Genomic DNA, 20,901 nt, shown 5'->3' with positions numbered 1-20,901 from the left:
TCGTTTTCTAATTAGGTAATTTTACATATAGGCGGGTTTCTCTTCTGCAGTTATGTTATTATTTAGTTCACAGAAATGAGCCCTGGAAGTGAAAAATAAAATTAATAAGGACCGTTTTCATCATCAGGGATGGCGCGTCCCCAAGTACAGCTGTGACAGAGGCCATCTTGTGTTACGGCACACCAGAGGCTCATGGGGGTCCTGCCCGTTGTTGTGTGTTTTCTTAGGTAGCCTCTTAAAATGCCCGAACACTATTTGCTCCTTTTTCCAAGATGGCGTCGATGAGGGAGAGCGACACCGGCCTGTGGCTCCACAACAAGCTGGGATCGACGGACGAGCTGTGGGCGCCCTCCAGCATCGCCTCGCTGCTCACGGTTTCTGTCATCGACAACATCCGACTATGTTTCTCCAGCCTGTCGCCTCCCGTGAAGCTGAAACTGTTGCTCGGGATGCTGCATCTGCCGAGGCGCACAGTGGACGAGGTGGGTCTCTTGTCAGGAGCCGCTCGGAGAGGCAGCGAGTGCCCTGCTCGCTGCTGAAAGGAAAACAGAACCGTCTCGGCCACCTAACAGTTCGGTTTTGGGCGGGAAGTGGCGGGTTTTTAACCCGCACAGCATGCAAGCACGTTTATAACACCCCGTGAGCAGTTTTAAAAGCGTGCGTTACTCGTTTTTAAATTAAAAAAAAACTCTGCACATGACAAGCTGGGGCTCGCCTGCGGTTTGTGTGCACGACTGGGGGGTGCGACTTCATACACTGACTGGAAAAAAACGTGCTCGGTTTTGCCTCACCTTACCGATTCGTAGTCTCGGCGTTATCATCCTGCACAACATGCGCAGACACAGCAGGTCTCCAAGCGGCGTTAAATGAACCGAATTTGCGGCGAAACCGGCTCTTGTGTTTGCAACTCCGGGGCATCACTTGGAGTGCCCGTGCGATCGGGGTTTCTCAACTGTAGTTTTTTTTTTAATAAAGTTACACATCTCTTCTCCCAGCGCCCTTTCTTATTTCGTTTTGTATTTTTTGAAGGGGTCTCGGCGGTACCTGGGCCAGTAACGTTAACTTGACTTTTTGATACAGCAGCTTAGCAGGTGAGGCGGAAAACCGCTACCGAAACTCCGGTGTTGCCTGACAGACTCCCGCTTCGTGCCAGCTTTTAGCAATATACAAGTCATAATGATACAAAATGTGGAGAATGTTTTGTTGTTTATATTCTTGTTTGTAGTTTTTGTGGTTGTTTACGCGTGGAAGCGGTCGGCACGACGCAGCTCCTGACAGCTTTTGTCCAGCGCTGTCGGTTTAGTTAGTTTTGTTTTTAAAGAATTTTTAAATGCAGGATTCTGCAAAGCAGTTGCTGAATTGCATAAGCGAGACCCTTTTCGGTTTGGTACGGTTCCCTGCAGTTTATGTACGGTATCGTTCTGGCTTATGCGTAGTTCTGGACCTATTTAGGTTTGATGATTCATTGGCGATACAAAAAAAATCGTTTGTGATGGGAGTTTGTTTGAAACCAGGAATCTGTCTACCCTCAGTATTGGAGTAAGAAATATGGCGCTTAAAAATAAACGAGAATGCTGTATGGAATATTGCAGCACAGATAAGTTAACAAATGCCCTTTAACGTTAATGTGCAATTCCATTCGTAGGCTTTGGGGGTATTTTGGAAATACATTTTTTGAATGCGTACAGTTAAGAGGGAAATTCCCCTTGGTTTAAGTCACGCACAGGTGCTCAGATGTGAAGTGGTTGCAAGATGTTTTACATATACAGATCCTTCCTGTTTTGTAGTGATAAATTATAAGTAACAAACAAGAAGCAGCAGTTCTGCTCATCTAGCCCATGTGGTCATTTCTAGGTAATTCATCCATAGATGTCATTCATCTGGTTTTTGAAAGAAGCCAGGGTGGTGGCCTCAGCTTGTTCCAGACTCCCGCCACCCTTTGGGTAATGAAACGCCTCCTATTCTCGGTTTCAAACGCACTTCCTCCTCCTTTCCACCCATGTCCTCTAAATTTGTGTTTCGCTTTTCACTCTGAAGAAGTCAGTGCCCTTGGGGATTTGGAATACCTGTATCAGTTTTCCTCGTCATCTTCTCTGTTCGTGAAGGGTGGGTTCTTTCAGCCTGTCAGTGCAGGACAGCCCATGAGTGTATCTAGTTGCTCTTCCCTAGACTGACTGGGAGAGCAGCATGATCTTTTCTAGAATGCGGTGAGCAATATTGTACTCGGGTGTTTTAAATGAGACTTTAATAATGCATCATACAATTTTATCTTAACATTACCTTGACGTCACTTCTAAGCTTTTACCTAAATTATCCCAACATTTAGTTTGCCTTTTTAATTGCTTACCCCCATTGGCTCAGAAGATCTAATTGATGTGTCATCGTAAACACCAAAGTAGCCTCTTCAGGTCTATTTATTTTTATAGTTTGCAGTTTACTAACTGCATGCAATATCCTGCACTTGTCAAAATTAAATGGCATCTGCCAGGTGTTTGCTGAGTTATGAATTTGATCAAATTTTTTAATTTCCTTTGTTTCTTCTGCAGTGTTTGCTAATCCGTTTTTTTTTTGCTAATTTAGTATCTTCTGCAAACCTGATTAGTTTTTTGACTGTTCCAGAACATAGATAATTGAGATCAGTTAAGAACAGCAGTAGTCCTAGTACAGATCCCTGCGGTACTCCACTGTTTACATCACTCCAGCAGGTAGTAGATGGCATGTCAATTAGGCAATACATCTTACTCTTAGTGTATTCCAGAGGTCTCCAGCCTTGTCCTGGAGACGCCCAGTCCAGCTAGTCTCATATACTACTTCTTTCTAAAGTTTAGGAAAACCTGAAAGTTGCTTATTAACTAATAAAAGTATTTTTGTTTTCAATTAAGGAAACTCCCATTGTTAAGGGTTGAAGGGCGTTCAGAATTGGGTCAAACGTGATCTCAACTTTGCTTAAATGTATCACCTTCATAGTTGATCAAAGATCAGGTATGAGTCTTGAGTTGAGTTTTGAGAACTTGGCTTAACGGTAACACAAGGAGCCTGGCAGTTGTGGAAACCGCAGGACACTGATGTAATTATATCTGACAGGCTCCACACTGTATCTACAAATCTCGGGTCCTCCTGTCACTGAAAGCCCTATCTAGGTCCATCACTGCAGAGGGATGACAGTGGGCCGTTCAGCTCAGTGGGAGCAGCCTTGTGCAGCACCACAGGTGTCCTGAAGCTCTCAGGGCTGGGCAGGCCATGACCTAGAGCACCACAGAGGCTCAAGGTTCACGTGTTCCAAACCCTCAGAGGCACCGACAGTCCACCGAGTGGACTAGAGTGAAACATGAACCAGAGCGCACAAGAGGGAGCTATGTGGAAGTGCTTTTGAAACTCAGAACAGGAAGCACTTCCTTACGCCAAGTGTTGTGGCGGTGTGGAACAAACTACCCAGCTATGTTTCCTTCAAGAAACAGAGGTTTGGATCAATTAGCTGATGTCTACAAAAAGAACTAGATGGACCCATGTTTGTTTGTCTTGTTTGTAACCCTAAATGTCGTATACAGTATATACATATCTGTTCCTTAAAAGCCCCCAGTGGTGGCAGTGTTGTGTGTGTATCGAAGTCCTCCCTGAAACACAGCTGCTGGGTTGTTCTGTTCAGAGAGAAGGGGGTCGTGCCTTTTCCACTTGTGAGCATTGTTTCTGTACCTGTTGCACCACAGATGTACTCCGTTGTCCTGGGGTTCTGTGTGACAGAATTTTCTTTCTTAACTCTATGTGCGAATTGTATTACTCTCATAAAATTCTTTCTCACTGTCTAGCCTGCACGAGTAGCAGTCATTGTAAATGCGTCATGAAAGTTGTTGCTCGTTATGCCACCATCTGGGCATTGCGTCTGTATCCTTGTGTCTTTCAAAAGTCTATCCCACTTTTCAGTAAAAGTACCGACATGCTGTGGTCATTTTTCTGGCCAGCCAGCCATTATATAACCCTGGAACTATGGGTTATAGCGCACTATGGCTGCTGTTGCATCATCCAGGTGGGGCTGCACACAGGTGGTGGTGGAGGGGAGTCCCCATGACCTCTTTGAGTGGAGTGTCCAGAAAAGCGCTGTATAAATGTAAGGAAGTATTATTTTTCGGCGTGGGGTGATGACGTGGGATTAACGGGGGGGGTCTCTGTGCAGATGAAGGACGCCCTTTCCGAAATCATCCAGCTGGCCACCCTGGACTCAGAGCCCTGGGTGCTGATGGTGGCCGATATCCTGAAGTCCTTCCCAGAGACGGGCTCGCTGAACCTGGATCTGGAGGAGCAGAACCCCAACGTGCAGGACATCCTGGGAGAGCTCCGGGAGAAAGGCAAGAGCCGACGCTGAGTCCCGCCAGCCAGCCAGCCGGCCGGATCCCCCCGAGGGGAGACCGAGCTCCAGCTGGGCCGCGGTCACAATTCAGCAGATGAAGCAGAGTAGTAGCACATTTTCTTCTTCCGCAAATGCCACACCTGCGTGTTACAGTTGACTCGGATAAAGGTGATACATTGACAACTCCTTCATAAAGGCCTGCATCGTCTCAGGGCTGGTTGAACTCTTGTGCATTGTCTTGGCCTTTGCCTCGAGGACAGCTGCTTTGTTGAAACGTAGCTTGGCCGTTGAGGTGGCAGTCACACTTCATGCAGCACTCGCAAAGGATCTTGCGAATGGATGTTAACTTTTTATCTGGGCTCCTGCCTTAATCTCCAGCAAGTGGACGGCAGCAAAACTTGTACCCATATGTCTCAAGTTTTAAGAGCAGGCAGTGCTGTATCGTGAAAGATATATTGCTTATTTGACCTGAAAAAAGACCTTTGCGCCAGCTTGTTCAGCACAGTAAATATTCAGTGTTTTCCCCTGATATTTCTTCAGCAAATAGTCAAGACACTGACGTTGTGCGGCATGGCTGAAGAAAAGATGTGACTGTAGTCTCTGAATGTCCTGTTGTACGAGAGGCTTCTCTCAGGCCCCTCTCGTCTCTCCTTGCCCCAGTGAGCGAATGTGAAGCCTCTGCCATGCTGCCCTTGGAGTGCCAGTACCTGAACAAGAACGCCCTGACCGCCCTGGTGGGGCCCCTCACCCCGCCCGTCAAACACTTCCAGCTCAAGAGGAAGCCCAAGAGCGCCACCCTCAGGGCGGAGCTGCTGCAGAAATGTAAGTGGGTCCCGGGGTTGGTGGAACAAACCACATCACTGTCTAAAACGGGGCTCTCATCCCCGGTTCTGGGGACACCCGGTCCAGTTAGTCGTGTAGGTCTCTCCACAACAGAGGAGTCAAACCCTGGTCCGATAGAGCCACAGTAGGGACGATGTGAGGAGGCAATAAAAAAGCAAATAAAATATTAGGATCTATAGTTAAAAGCGTATATGTTGAAGAATATTCATATTAGAATATAGTGTGTAGTTTTGGTCAACACTTTAATAATAAAATATTAATTTATATTATTCTAATTTAATAAGATTAATTGTTAAACATCAGTCTAGGGAAGAGCAAACATATATTTGAAGGCAGTGTCTTGCACTGTCTGGCTGAAGTAACTGATTAGTTTTAGTCTTGAGCAGAGGAGTCTATGATGGGACATGATACAAGTATTAAAAATCCACAAAGACGCTGACAGTGTCAGCCCAGTAGATCTTCAGGGTGAATGGTAAAACCCAAACTAGGTGACACCAGTGGAAACAATGTTAAAGTGCATTTAAAACTCGGAACAGAAGGCGCTTCTTTACCACTAGGGTGGTGGGAGTATGGAACAGGCTACCTGGCCATGTGGTTGAAGCAGATAACCTGGCACCAGGAATGGTTAGATGAGATCATTGAGTCAGTGCACTACTAAGAGCCAACAGGCTAGATGGGTCAAATGGTCTCTCACTTCTAAGTGTTCCTGTGCTTGTTCCAGGCCCCCACAACGTTTTGTGTAAAGATGTGCCTCCTGTACTCAGTTTTCAAACATCCTCTTAATTTCCATTGTGTCTTCTGTTTTGCGTTTTCCTTTTTATTCTGAAGACATTCACTTGGTTGACTTGCCATCATCAGTACCTTTGAGTACTCTAAATACTTTGGACTGAGTCCCTTTAAACTCCGTGCGTTGTACCTGAAAGGTATTTTGTAGGACTTTATTGCCTGTGGGAAAAACACTTCTCTAGCTGCCATTTCAGTGTTGCGAAGGAGTTAAGAAATGTGAGAAATTTGCAGCATTTGTTTTGTTTATCCTCATCACGGTCAGGTTAGCTGGTGGTAGAGAGGGCTGTGTTACTCTATAACTGTGCTGATAAGAGCAGAACAGTGCTGGTGGAAACTGAGGTGTCATGCAAGAACAGGAAGCCACACTGCATCAAAACGAAAAAACCATCTGTTTGTGTTTCATGCAGAGCAGCAGAGCGTGGTCAGATATGAAAAGTCTTTATGCAGCAGGGGGTCCTATTCTGCAGCCTGTTGAAACAACTAGCATGGGCCCAAAGGCAAAACTCATAAAAGCAAAGCCTGTTGGGATGCCTCCTTTCTCCTTATTTTTTGTATTTCTGTGACTAGTGTGTTTTTTTTTTTGTTTTGATAGTGTGAGATTTGGTTTCACTGTCCTTACTCAAAGGCAGTTAACCCCTTTCACATTTCTAGCCTTCTTCTGAAGCCCCAGTCACGGTTTTCAGCCCCCGTGTATTTCCAGAATGTTGTGGTCGATGCTTTTTATTCCTAAACTTTATTGCATTGCACGGCTAGCGCTAGGAGGTCTTGAGGCGTGATTGATCGAGAACGCAGTGGTGAGAAAATAGAGGACATTTAAAACCGAGAACAGGAGGTAGTTCTTTACCCCAAGGGTTGTGGGAGTGTGAAACAAGGGAATGTCTTGTTTTCTTTCAAGAGAAGTCTAGATGAGATCCACTGATCCGTTAATGACTAACTACTAAACAGGTTAAAGGGCCTGATTGGCCTCCCCTCGTTTGCAACCCTTATGCAGTAAACATCATTTGAGTCAGTCGTGTTATCCTCTTTGCTTTTTCCCCTATTTTCAGCCACTGAAACAGCTCAGCAACTTAAGAAGAGTGCTGGAGTGCCTTTTCATGCCAAAGGAAGGGGCTTAGTCAAGAAAATTGACACAACAAGTAAGTTAAAAAATACTCCGGGTACGCATCTCAAAGACTCAGACGTGCACATCTCCTGACAGCTACTGTAAACATATCACTTTGAAGTGAGAAAAAATGCAGATGTGAAATTAAATTCCTGTTATATGCCTGTAAGTTATTCTTGATTGCCATAACCTGCCCTTACTTGCCAGAGGTATTGTTAATTGTTAATGAAATAAGTGACTTGTTGGAATGAGATAATTGTAATCTGCAGATGTTCTAAAGACCTGTGCTGATACAGTCATTAAGTGTTCTTCAACAGTTTGCCTTAAGCCCTAGGTGATGCGTGTTCATTCCTGGATGAGGCCCCTGATAGAGTGTAAGGCTCTGTTTATGTGCCGAGAGCACTGGGATGCATGACAAGTGTCTCTTTCGGGAACCCTGGACCACAGTGTCTGCGGCACGTGATATAATCTTATGCCTGCGCATTGTCAACGTACTGGAAGGTGCTTGGTCCAGGGAACGGGGAGGATGCAGATATTCACAAAGAAAATATTTAATGCCTATATCCAAAGCACCCGGCTTCCAGTTAGTTACAGAATCTTGGACACTTTGCTCTGTGCAGCACGCCAGAATGCCACAATCCCACTACAGCTAAGGAGTTATTTTTTTCTACTAGTCTGATTCTTATCTAGTGTCCTATGCCAAAAGAGAGTTAGACATGCACCATACAAAAGGTCATAACTTCCTGGTGTCATGGCGTGGGGAAGATTGCAAGGATGGAAATAATCAGTCTGGCTTGTGTGGAATGAAATTAGTTTGTAAGTGTTATTGCTTATTATCAGTCATGTGTAGCAGCCACCACCCTTCCTCTCTGTCACTTTCTCTGTTGCTCCTCTGCAGCCCCCCTCAAAGGAATACCAAAAGCCCCCTTCAGGAGCCCTACGAACCCCAGCATGTTCAGCCCAGCCACCAACAGAACGCCCATCCCCCCACCCAGGACCCCCATGCGCAAGGAGAGGGGTGTCAAGGTAAGGGGAGCCAGGGGTCGGTGTATTCGCGTCCTGGGGTCACGTTCTGGGAAGAAGGTTTTGTTTCTTCAACATGCTCGAAGGTGTTGAGAAAGGTAGCTCGGTAGATCTAATCCCAGCCGACAGGGAGAAACAAACCAGAGGGGAGCTGTGGGAAAGTGCATTTCAAACTGAGAACAGGAGGCGCTTCTTTACGCAAAGAGTTGTGGGTTTGTGGGCCAGGCTAACTCAGCCATATTGTTGACGAAAATACCCTGGCTTCTTTCAAGAAATGGATAACATTCCTCTGATCAATTAGCTACTAATTGTTAAATGGGCCAGATCTTCTCACTTGTAACCATTTTTATTTTCTTATTATTGGAAGGGTGTCTCTGTGGAAAAGAAAACTACAAAAACGGAAAAGCTAAATAGTGCAATAGAATGTTTCTTTGTCAGTTGGTGTCACCGATCATTGCTTCTCAATATTAGATGCTTTATGATTGGGTTGGGATTTTGTATGTTGTCCTTACATTGTAAAAACTTAGTTTAAAGCTCAAAATTCCCATTCATCTCTCTTTAATACAGGGTTTCTCACTTTGCGGTTCTTCCGGTCCTCTCCTTTGTACAACTTGCAGCTTAATTGCTATATTAATTCTGATGATCATCAGCTAACTTAATAAAGGGGCTAATTAGTGCAACAATTGAGCTAATGGACTGGACTGGGGGGAGGCTGCAGATTGATTTGTCCTGTTCTAAATGATTTCTTTATTAGAAGTCTGAAATGGTATTGTATTGTTCCTAATGCCACGAACAGGACACAGACGTTTTTCAGATTTCCTGGGTGACCGCTGGAAGAAGTAATAGCCTCTCACGTTCTTTATGTATCTTTTCACACAGCTGCTAGACATCTCGGAGCTGGATATGGTTGGTGCTGGAAGAGAAGCCAAGAGGAGAAGAAAGACGTTAGGTAACTGCGCTCAGTCAGCATTGCCTGTCCCTGATACTCCTGGCTTAGCAGCTGCAATCAGAAGAGATGCTGAATTTTTACATTTGGGAGGATGACCTCCACTACAGTGTTTGATTTGCTTTCTGTTTTTTCTGACAATTAGCAATTAATGAATTATTAATAAGATTATTGGTTAGTAACATGTTAGTAAATTGTCTCTCGGCCATCTTTGACATAGTATTTTCTTTTTACCTTGTCTCCTTTTCTCGGGTGACAGAGGGGTGTTTAAAGAGGCCGGGTACGAGCCTTGAACACGGCTGCTCTGGTTTCCCAAGCTGCTTGTTCGCTCTTGCTCTCTGTGCACAAACAGAACATTGACTCCTCTTTGACCTGAGGCCAGAAAAAGAAGGAGTGACTCTTACCCGAGTCTGTTCGGGCTGTATCCATGATGACCCCCTCAGAGGGCCTGGAAGTTTTTGGCTAAAGCCTGCAGAGCCTCACTGCTGAGCTCTTTAAACTCAGGGCAGCGCAGTTCAGGAAAATACTGCTCTTTTTTCTTTTAGGAAGGACACAATTCCATTAATTCAATTCAGTTAACACGACAATAATGTTTTTAAGAAAGATCAGTAAGGGGTTCAGCTTACAGTTTACTTGAATGAGGCTAAAACCCACAGTCATAACTCTTCCATATAGGGCTGGGCGATATATCAAATATTCATCTAAACCGACGTTAAGAATCTCTCCCCGACTTTATTTTGCTTGTATCGGTATGTTCGGTAAAAACTTTCCCCACTGTGTGCTTTCATGAGCGGTCCCCTTAAAAACTCCAACACCCAGACGTCATATCCAGTCACATGCTTCTGGCTTGTCCAACCTTTGTTCTTCATTCAAAACACAGAGAAGCGTGCCGAGCGCTCATACTGAACCCCAGTCAGGCAGGGATGACTCAAGTACAAATGAATTTGAGCTGGTATCTAAAAAAGATGCAGTGTCGATCGTTTGGTCATATTTTGGCTTCAGCGAACAGGATACTGAACAAAGAGAAGTCATACAATGTTGAGTAGTGTTTATGAAGAAGTTGGGATATTGTTCTTTAGTCTCATTCAAGTAGAGTATTACTAAGGTTCATTGTAATCAATTCTTTTTTTGCTAGAGCTTATAATCTTGTGGCCAGACCATAAAAATGGTCAAAGAAACATATTAAAGATCTGCATCCCATCTGGATTGTGGAGGAGAGAGGAGATGAAAGATTTGTAGGTTTTCTGTTGCTGTGTAAATTATTTTTTCCAAATTGCAATTGCAGTTTAACAACAAAAATCCCAAATTTAAGAATCATTTATGGAATCATTTTCCAGGTTTGCCATGGCTTCGTGATTTGAATGTGAATCGCTGTTCTGGTAGAGAGGAAAGCGCAGCGGTCCTGGAGCAGCTGGGTTCTGGCCCGTTTCCCTTCACTCTGGATTGACAGGTGTTTTTTTGTTGTTGTTGTTCTTGTTGTTGTTGAGCAGAAGCGGAGGCTGGGGAGAAGCCTGCCAAGGAAGAAGCAGTGGTGGAAAACGTGACGCCGGACTACGCGGCGGGCCTGGTGTCCACACAGGTATGGAGACGGCTTTTCTCTCTTAAGTGTGCAGCCTGCACTGGAACTGGTGCCCACCTGCGCCCACTGTGCCCACCTCTCCACCTGTGCCCACCTCTCCCACTGTGCCCACCTGCGCCCACTGTGCCCACCTCACCAACCTCTCCCACTGTGCCCACCTGCGCCCGCCTCTCCCACTGCGCCCGCCTCTCCCACTGTGCCCACCTGCGCCCGCCTCTCCCACTGTGCCCACCTCTCCCACTGCGCCTACGTCTCCCACTGTGCCCACTGTGCCCACCTCTCCCACTGTGCCCACCTGTGCCCACCTCACCCACTGTGCCCAGCTCTCCCACTGTGCCCACCTGTGCCCAGCTCTCCCACTGTGCCCACCTGTGCCCACCTCTCCCACTGCGCCCGCCTCTCCCACTGTGCCCACCTGCGCCCGCCTCTCCCACTGCGCCCGCCTCTCCCACTGTGCCCACCTGCGCCCGCCTCTCCCACTGTGCCCACCTCTCCCACTGTGCCCACCTGTGCCCACCTCACCCACTGTGCCCAGCTCTCCCACTGTGCCCACCTGTGCCCAGCTCTCCCACTGTGCCCACCTGTGCCCACCTCTCCCACTGTGCCCAGCTCTCCCACTGTGCCCACCTGTGCCCACCTCTCCCACTGTGCCCACCTCTCCCACTGTGCCCACCTCTCCCACTGTGCCCGCCATCCTTTCAGACTTCTCACTTACAGAACTGTTCTGCTTGAATGGAAGACGCAAAAGTGTTTGAAACAGCTGGTGTTGAAGTAGCTGCAGATGTTATGTCCACAGTGTTGTAGAAGGACAGGTGGTACAGCGGTAAGGCACTGCGGCACAAACACGCTGGTGGCTTACTTTTACCAGGATTCCCCGGGATACACTTTACATTGTCGGAGCTTCGGAGCTCAAGATGGAAAGTGGCAAGTGGAAAATGACACAAAGTCATGACACTACTTTCAACACACTGTCTTACCTTTATCCTAATAATTGAATGTGTAGTGTGCTGTGTGCATCATCATACTCTAATCATGAATATGCCAGACATATTCTCCAGGAGTTATTTATAGCCTTTCATGCATTATAGTGCATCAGCAAAACTCCCCAAACCAAAATAATAAAAAACAATTTTCAATTAGTTTTTGATTGTTCATGAAATAAATATATAAAAAGACAGTTGCCAGGCTAAAGTCCAAGAAAGCCTCACCACTATTGTACAGTACTGCAGAGCCTAAGAAGATGAGTCTTTGTTATTTTTTATTCTTGTACTGCATGAATGTACTTCCTATTTTCCTTCATGCTCATGCCATGCTAGTGAAGTAAGAAAAATTATAAGTACCGCAGTGCTGCTTATGCCAGTGTGTAGACTATATGTCTGAGACCAAGGGCCTAAAGCAATCTTTTACATTAATCCTCATGGGGATAATTGATGCACAGCAAGGATACGTACGGTTTTACATAAACCTGTATTGTGGTCTGATCCCTGCTCTTCTGTGTTATTTCTGTCTGTTTCAGAAACTTGGTGCTTTAAGCAATGAGAGCGCATTACCTTCTACAAGTTACCTGCCTGCCACTCCCAGTATGGTCCCGTCATCTTCGTACATTCCCAGCTCCGAAACACAGGGTGGGTATTCCGCCGCACTGTGTGTGGGATGGCTCTGGAGGATGTGGAGAATCCGTGTGGATCCAGAGACGGATTTGTCACGCAATATATAGGACTGTTTTGACTTCTGAAGGTCTTTGGAGCAGTGTACTTGAGCATACAGGAAATTAAATCTTAAATATTTTATTTTTCTTATCTTATTATTAAGAAATCTGTAAATCTCAGTAGTGTCAGTGTGCTAGCACTGCTCTTCAGAAGAAGGCAAATTTAAAATAACCCCTTATTATTTTTTCAATGTGCAATCTTTATATTTGTTTGCCGTTTTCTTTTTGTCCTCACCCTTTCTCAAATCTAAGGTCTGTATTTTGTAAAAAAAAAACATTTGGTATGCTACGCAGTGCAAGGTTAATGCAACACTCTGTATCATCATGTCAAGTTAAAATTTTACAGCTGCCCAAAGGATAAGAAAGTAACTGAAGCAACTCGTAAGTCTTACAGTCTGCAGTCTTACAAATATTTAGAGAATTGTGAGTTTGTTGTTCTTTTTTTTCCGGTCTGTTAATTGTCCCTGTGTCCTCTTCAGCCAGCGCAGGTGGCTCAGCGCGGGAGACTCTGCAGGCCAGCCGGCAGTCGGATGAGCTGGCCCCGCCCAGCACGACGCTGCCCGGCCAGTTCAAGCAGAGGACGCCCATGTACAACAGCAGCACCAGCCCCACGGCCCCGACCTCTCCGCCCACCCCCGCCAGCACCCCGACAATCAGCACACCGCCTGCAGCCTCGACGGCCACACAGCAGGAGCCCCAGACACAGCCCCCACTGGCTCAGACAGCACAGCAACAGACTCCCCAGCCGCCACAACCCAAAAAGAGCCTCTCGCTCACCGTGAGTCTGGCCCCTTATACTGGGCTGCCACGCCCCCTTTCCCTCTCAGCCAACCAGAGTTCGGCTCCGCCTCTTCTCCCCAGCAGTGGCCGTGTGACTAATTATAAGATCTATTTCAAAGAAAAGGCTGGATGAGATCCTCGTCTCAATTACCTGCTAATTACCTATCTCTATAGATGGGCTGAATGGCCTCCTCTCTGAACCATCTGTTGCTCTAAAGATATATTTTGTTTTTGTTTTTTTAAATAAAATAATTTTCTAAATGTAGAAATGTAAACGTTTCCACTCAATAGCTGGAAAACAGTGATAACCTATTTTTAAAATTGTACTTATGCCATTTTGCCTTTGTTGATTAACTTCTTCGGTCATGATTCGAAGTTTTGAAGTCTTTCCGTAAATCGTAACTTATTCATATTGATTCATTTTATTCTTAAACATAAACAGTCAGATAAGATTTCCTGAATTGTCTTTTTTTGCTTTTCATGTAATAAATGTGCTTCCACTCCTGCCTTTCACAGCGAGAACAGATGTACGCCGCCCAGGAAATGTTTAAGACGGCAAACAAGGTTACACGACCTGAGAAGGCCCTCATTTTGGGGTTCATGGCAGGATCCAGAGGTATTGGAGTTGTTTTTTATCCCTGTGTTCTGTAAGCCAGGCTGATCTCTTACACCACACTCGGACAGTAAGGGTTTAATTTGCTGTCTGCACAAATGTTAAATTATTTTTATCAAGAGGCTAATGTGGTTTCCTTTTCCAATCTTTTGGGTTAATGTATTTCCTATGTTTAATACTAAATGGATGGCTTCTTCCTAACTGATCCTGTAGAATGTAGTGTTAATAGCAGGATGAAAAATTATATTTTTCATTTTTCTGGCAATATAGCTGATGATGGATAGGTAAGACTTTATTGATCCCGAAGGGAAATTGATGTGTTACAGCAGCCCAGCACAAGACAAGTAAAAACAGACATCAGAATAGACGGAAAATTAAAATACGTACAGTAATACAAAATAAATATAAAATATATACATATGTGTGTGCAAAATATGCTCATAGTCACTGTAAAAACAAAAAAATATGTGCAAAACATGCATAGGTACAGATTGAGTGTCCAAAAAAAGTACAATGGTGCAACATGCTGTCCATAGACGAGCAAATGAAGGGCTGACAGTCCTAGCCTAGGGCAGCATTATACACCCTGACAGCTGCCGGGAGGAAAGACCTGCGGAAACGTTCCCTTGAACACTGTAGCTGGAGCAGTCTGGTGCTAAATGTGCTCCGCTGCCCAGTAACAGTCCCATGAAGCGGATGAGAGGCGTTGTTCATGATGGCTGTGAGCTTGGTCAGCATTCTTCTCTCAGCCACCACCTCCAGGGGGTCAAGGCTCATCCCCAACACAGAGCCAGCCTTCTTGATAAGTTTATTGAGCCTATTTGCATCTCTTGTCAGGACGCTGCTGCCCCAGCACACCACAGCGTGGAAGATGGCCGCTGCCACCACTGATTCATAAAAAATGTGTAGCAGTGTTCCACACACAACAAAGGACCCGAGTCTCCTAAGAAAATAGTCGGCTCTGACTTTTCTTTTACAAGGTGTCAGTGTTAACCGGCCACTCCAGCTTATCATCCAGGTGTACCCCTAAGTACAAGTAGGACTGCACCCCCTCTATGTCCTCACCCTGGATGGAAACAGGGTTCAGCGGAGACTTATTCCTTCTAAAGTCCATGACCATTTCTTTAGTCTTGCTGGTGTTTAGCTGGAGATGGTTAAGATGACACCACTCCATAATGTTGATTTTTCAAGCTCCTATATTCCTCCTGCCTCCCCTCACTAATACACCCCACAATTGCAGAGTCATCCGAGATCTTCTGCAGATGACATGTCTCAGAGTTGTACCTGAAGTCAGAGGTGTAAAAAGTAAACAGAAATGGAGCAAGGACAGTCCCCTGTGGAGCCTCAGTACTGCTAGCAACCTGTTGGGACATACAGCTCTGTAGCCGTACAAACTGTGCCCTGCAGGTCAGATAGTCTATAATCCAGACACCCATCCCCTTGTTATACAAAAGAAATTCATTCCTCGAATGTGAAATTTCGCATGACGAAAAGTCATGCTTACATAATTGGTGTAATATTACAGTACATTTTGGCATTTTTATTTTTTAACATTACTTTATTAACCCTTTACAATTTCTTGCATTAGGAATTATCTTTTCGCATACCCCAGCTTGCTCTCCATGAGACACACAGATAGGGAGAGAGCCCGGGGTCAGAGCGCAGGGTCTGCCATTGTACAGCGCCCCTGGAGTAGTGGGGTTAAGGGTCTTGCTCAGGAGCCCAACGGAGTAGGATTACTCTGCTGGCTGCGGGATTTGAACCAGCAACCTTTCACCCACAGGCCCAGATCCTAAGCCACAGAGCCAACGCTCCGCCCCATCGATGCTTTTGGGAGCATCGTAACAATGCATGGCCTGATCCTGCATACATTGCTGGTTTTGCCACATTGGCTAAACAAGGTGTACGAAAAGAGAGCCCTTTGTTTCCAGGAGATAAGTGTCATGTTTCATTCCCTCCCCTTCCTCTTCCTCCTCCTCCCCCTCTGCTTCGTCCCATCCAGAGAACCCGTGCCCCGAGCAGGGCGACATCATCCAGATCAAGCTGAGCGAGCACACGGAGGTGCTGCCAAAGGCGGACGGCACAGGCAGCACCACCATGCTGGTGGACACGGTGTTCGAGATGAACTATTCCACAGGCCAGTGGACCAGACTCAAGAAGTACAAACCCATCACCAACGTGTCCTGAGGGGGGCGCCGGGGGGCCGGCGTGGAGTTTGGGATTCCCTGCCCTGTAGGGACGCGGGAGGCAGTCGTCCTCCAGGAACTCTCCAGTTCACGGCGGGCAGACGCTGGGGATCGGGGTTTTTTTTTTTTCAGAATCCAGCCTTTTTTTTGGGGGTGGGGGTAGGGGGTTCCTTGTTCTTCTGCTTTTGTTTTTGAAAGCCCTCCGGTGACCTCCCTTCAGATTGCTGAGGCGGTGCCTTCCAGTCGTTTCCCCAGCGTTGGACTGGAGACTCCCGCTGGAGCCGAGCTTTCCTGCTGGCTAGAACTGGCACCTGCCGCTTTCTGCCATGCCATCGGGCTCTTCGGAGCCGTCCGGCACAAAGTTTGGATCGAACCGTGCCAAGAAGGGAAGAGCTCAGCTATTAGGAGCCCCAGTTAATGTACTGATTGGCAGAAGCTGCAAGGAGCCGGTCTTGTTTTAGTTGTGCCTGAGGAGCAACGACCCATAATATCTAGAGCAGGTTCTCCGACCCTGGTCCCGCAGCGCCCCAGTGCAGTCCAGGACCTCTTACAGGCAGCAATTAAGCGATCTCAGTATCCTTGTTCCAGGCCTCCTGAAATTGATCAGTTAAATAGGTGGTGTGTTCAGTTACGTAATTGAGAGATGAAACAAAGGACCAATGTTCTCTTTATCAAAACATAACTTCCTTAATTGATCAAGTAGCTAAACAAGTGTTTCTAATGTTTGAAGAGTGGGTGATTTAGTGTGACCTGTAATAATGACAGGATTGGGGTCTTTCTGGGACCAGGGTTCAAGACTCCTGATCTAGATTCGTTACCTATCCCCAGATCAACTGCACAGTAGTGAGAGCCATTCTTTTAAACCCCCGCTCAAAACTACCAGGTTTTACAGTTATTTTGTTTGGTGCCTGAGAAACGCCCTTGTATGAAAATCCACTTTTATTGACTGGGACACAGGTTCATTGTGAGATCTCACAATCTTGATGAGAGGTGAAAACAGTTTAGCATGAGAACCATCCAATGAAAAGGGACTGCTATACTGTATCAACCAAGCAAGACCACAAAAAAGATTTTTTTTTAATAACCGTTAACCTCTCAATGCATTTCTTTTTGTGTATTTTTTCTTGTGTTACCGTGCGCGATGGTCCATTTTTCCGTTTGTGAAAATCCAGGTTGCTTCAAGTGCTGTGTGCAACATGTAATGCTGCTGTTTTATAAAAAACAATAATAAACGTCCTGATGTCGTGCTGAAAGCAGGACCCCCCCCTTGTATGGTTCACAGATCTCCAACGATGGCATTTTGTTTGTCTTTTGTAATACAGCAGCATTTCGGGGAAGAAGACTTCCAGGGGTTTCTGAGTAACTCGGTGGGGCACCGCCTGTAGCGCACACACCTCTGGCTGAAGCAGCCGCCATTTGTCATCACCCATTCAGTGGCACACAGCTGGCAAAGGGCCCCTGTGCATTGATTGGGCTTCAGGAAGCCAGAGAATCCCTGCCCTGCTGCACCACAGCGATCCCTGGCTCTAGTGGGGGCGTCCTTGAGCTTTCCGTGTCGTGTGCCGGGAGCGCTGTGCTCCTTCCAGAGTGCCTCTGGCACCCGGAAGGGAATGATGAACGGACTGACAGCCGCCAGTGTGGCCGAAAGGCGGGTTGTTCCCCGGCCAAGTCCCGGGGATCCACAGACCTGCTGGTTTTCGTTGCACCCGTGTGTTCGGTTACACAATGGAACTCTAAGAGAGATCCGATAGCTGCATGGAGTTTTTTTACGTCCTCCGCTTGATCTGATTCTTTATCGGTGGTTCAGATTGTGGTGTAGCTAGTCGCAGGAGGATGAGGATAAAAATGGGGTGGCATGGCGACGCGATGATTGGCGTTGCTACTTCACAGCACTGGGGCCCGGGGTTTGGTCTTGGCCCTGGGGTGCTGTCTGTGTGGAGGTCGTATGTGCTGTCCGAGAGAGGGGGTTTCTTCCCACGGTCCAAAAACATACTGTTAGGTTCATTGTTTTCTGGGACGATTAGGCCTGGTGTGAGTGAGTTTGACTGGCGTCCCACCCAGGATGTACCTTGCCTTCTGCTGCTGGGATAGGCTCCGGCTCCCCCATGACATGAGAAAGAGCTTAAAAGGATGGATGGATCCGATGGTAGTTTGAGTATGAACTCTTGGATTGTTTTCCATATACAAGGTTGGCTTTTTAACTATTTTTGTTTTAAGTTGTTTCAAATCTCCAACCTATGAGTAGAAGAGAAAAACGGGGAAAAAAGGTTCTAACCCAGCAACCTGTGGCTTTGATTTAGGATTTAAGTAAAGAGCTCAGTTCCAGTGAAAACCAGCAGGTGTGGGTGTCCCCAGCAGGATGGACAACCCCTGCTCTGTCCTGATCTATTACAGGGGTTGTGGCAGCAAGACAAGTTAAGGATTGATGATTCGAAGCTGCGAGAGCATATAAAGAAAAGTGTCAATTTTATATTTGTATGTAGATGACCATGCACTTTGGGTATTCACTGAAGAGTTCACTAAGCTACTTCCCTGCAGGTTCTTATGAAATGTTGCATAGGATAGACTTAAGACCAAAAGGGATAAAGAATGTAATTGAGTAAGTATAGTACGATATTACACAATTTAAAAATCTTGCATTATGAAATGCTACTGCTTCACCAGAATATAGAGCTCTTCAAATGGTTATATTTATGGAGGAGCAAAATCCCTTCTGTCTCAAACTTGGTGAACGTGAATAGTACATGTATAAAATACATTCTTGTAAACCTTTTGGGTTCCCACAACATGATCTCAAGATTGACCACAAGAAAATGAACATTTAGTGTTTTAAGGGCTTTTTAAAAAAAGGCTGGTTTTAAGAAGCATAGCAGTTATTGTGTCCCACATGGTTCTCATTTATGCTACGATAGAAGCCGAAGAACTCATTGGGCTTAACAGTGATCTTTTTGACTTTTTGAATGTACCAGGCTGTCCGAAAGGAGCTCTTAATTAGATCGAATAAAACCTGAATCTGGGCCTTTCCACATGTCCTCTTCTGTCAGGGGTCTTGTGATGTATGTCTGAACACCCACACAGTCCTGACTCCAGCATACAGCATGCTACAGAGCCCCCTTACCTTTTAAAGTGTCTCTCAAATCTTGTCCACAGCTAAAATGTCTAGAGTCATTAAAACATCTGAGTAAATGTTTAAATCACTTATTCCCATTCACAAATTAACCTGCAGGGGGAAAAAAAAATCTACTTTTGGTCGATTACAGGTAGACCCAAAAGTGAGTGTCCTCACACTGTTTAAAGTTAAAAATGAGCTTTTTTTCTCACCATATTTAAATCATGTGCAATGAGTTGCACATCATTTCTCCCATGTGAGTTCTATCAGCAGCTTCTAAAAAGACTTGCAGCTCAATAGACGAGAACAAATAGAAAGGTAGTAGATAATTGATCTGGGGTCTTCTCCAGCCGTGCCCTGAAAGAAGCCAGACTACTGAGAGGAACTGAGTTCCCCCTTATCTTGAGTTCTAGAAGCACATCCACAGTTTCCTCTTCAGGTTCACTGCTATTTCTGAAGAAGTTCAGTGTTAACTGAGACTGAGGGTTTTGAATACTCCACAGGGAGTGTGTCTGTATTGCACTGCAAGAACCAGGTGTGTGGGTCTACAGAACCAGGAAGGGGAACCCCTGTCCTAACTTGCTACTTTTGGCCAACATCATCTTTCCGTTTGTATGGAAAACAAGCTTGTTCACTTAGTATCACTATAAACTGGAGAGATGTGTGGGAGGCTTTGTTCAAAGGATTTTTTTCTCTAAAGTGTGTTGCTGCACTGTGACAAGAGCTCAGATTTTTCTACCATTTTTAAATACCCTTCCATACTCAGTGTAAAATGTACAATAATGCAAATTGTTTTCTGAAGATGTTTGGTTTTATGAAAACAGTCATAGCACTGCTGTATATTTCTGATCGTTACGGCCAGGTGTCTGCTTGAGCTGATGCAGTTGGGGAGGTGGAGTGAGGGCAGCACTGGAGAAACGCTTCACAATGCAGCCTTCAATGAAAAACAAACGAGTTCTGCAATGCCATGCAGTTCTGTTCCCTGGGTATACAAACGCCCTCTCTGTACAGCACACAGATTATGGGTGTTCAGTCCTGGAGGGCCAGTGTATCTGCAGGTTTTCATTCTAAGCAAATCCTCTTGGATTACCTAAACCACTTTTATAGTGTATTCCAGCTCTTCAGGTGGTGCTGATTTAAAGAGACCTAGACATCCTACAGTCCCCCCTCTAGGACCAATATTGAACACCCATCTTGCAGAGGGAAAGTCAATCGTCATTTTGACACCATTGAACCTTCTACATTTACAGATGTTTCCTCATAAGTTGTGATTTAAACTAACATTTATTAAAGGTTTAGCACAGATTTCATTGAATAATATTAATTGCTTACACTCATATAGCGCTTTTCTGGACACTCCACTCTAAGCTCTTTACAGGTAATGGGGACTCCCCTCAACCACCACCAATGTGCAGCCCCACCTGGATGATGCGACGGCAGCCATAGTGCGCCAGAACGCTCACCACACATCAGATATCAGTGGGGAGGAGAGCAGAGTAATGTAGCCAATTCATAGAGGGGGATTATAAGGAGGCCATGATTGGTAAGGGCCGATGGGAAATTCAGCCAGGACACCGTGGGTAACATCCCTACTCTTTTTGAGAGATGCCCTGGGATTTTTAATGACCACAAAGAGTCAAGACCTTGCTTTTACATCTCATCCGAAGAACGGCGCATGTTTACAGTATAGTGTCCCCGTCACTATACTGGGGCATTAGGACCCACACAGACCGCAGGGTGAGCGCCCCCTGCTGGCCCCACTAACACCTCTTCCAGAAGGAACCTTTGTTTTGCCCAGGAGGTCTCCTATCCAGGTACTGACCAGGCTCACACCTGCTGAGCTTCAGTTGGCTGCTAGTTGTGAGCTGCAGAGTGATATGA

The 20,901-nt window shown here is 45.8% G+C and overlaps 1 protein-coding gene across 1 annotated transcript; it reads left to right on the top strand.

Moving 5' to 3' along the window:
• The first annotated feature begins 200 nt into the window (after positions 1-200).
• nelfa (negative elongation factor complex member A) lies at positions 201-18,934 on the top strand. Its single transcript, XM_006629145.3, has 11 exons — positions 201-482; positions 4,172-4,343; positions 5,006-5,167; positions 7,021-7,110; positions 7,975-8,102; positions 8,979-9,048; positions 10,536-10,624; positions 12,141-12,249; positions 12,812-13,110; positions 13,629-13,728; positions 15,728-18,934. Exons 1-11 carry the CDS (start codon positions 273-275, stop codon positions 15,910-15,912), a joined length of 1,614 nt encoding a protein of 537 aa, XP_006629208.1. The 5' UTR covers positions 201-272; the 3' UTR covers positions 15,913-18,934.
• The last annotated feature ends 1,967 nt before the right edge of the window (positions 18,935-20,901 follow it).

The sequence above is a fragment of the Lepisosteus oculatus genome, chromosome 1, assembly GCF_040954835.1.
Source record: "Lepisosteus oculatus isolate fLepOcu1 chromosome 1, fLepOcu1.hap2, whole genome shotgun sequence".
NCBI classification, from domain to species: domain Eukaryota; kingdom Metazoa; phylum Chordata; class Actinopteri; order Semionotiformes; family Lepisosteidae; genus Lepisosteus; species Lepisosteus oculatus.
The sequence above is the reverse complement of the archived record's forward strand: the minus strand, read 5'-3'. Positions and strand labels throughout refer to the sequence as shown.

Coding starts and splice junctions, on each gene's coding strand:
- nelfa (XM_006629145.3), top strand. CDS start 273: ATGGCGTCGATGAGGGAGAGCGACACCGGCCTGTGGCTCCACAACAAG. Junction 8,103..8,978: donor GCAAGGAGAGGGGTGTCAAG/GTAAGGGGAGCC, acceptor CTTTTCACACAG/CTGCTAGACATCTCGGAGCT. Junction 12,250..12,811: donor TCCCAGCTCCGAAACACAGG/GTGGGTATTCCG, acceptor TGTCCTCTTCAG/CCAGCGCAGGTGGCTCAGCG.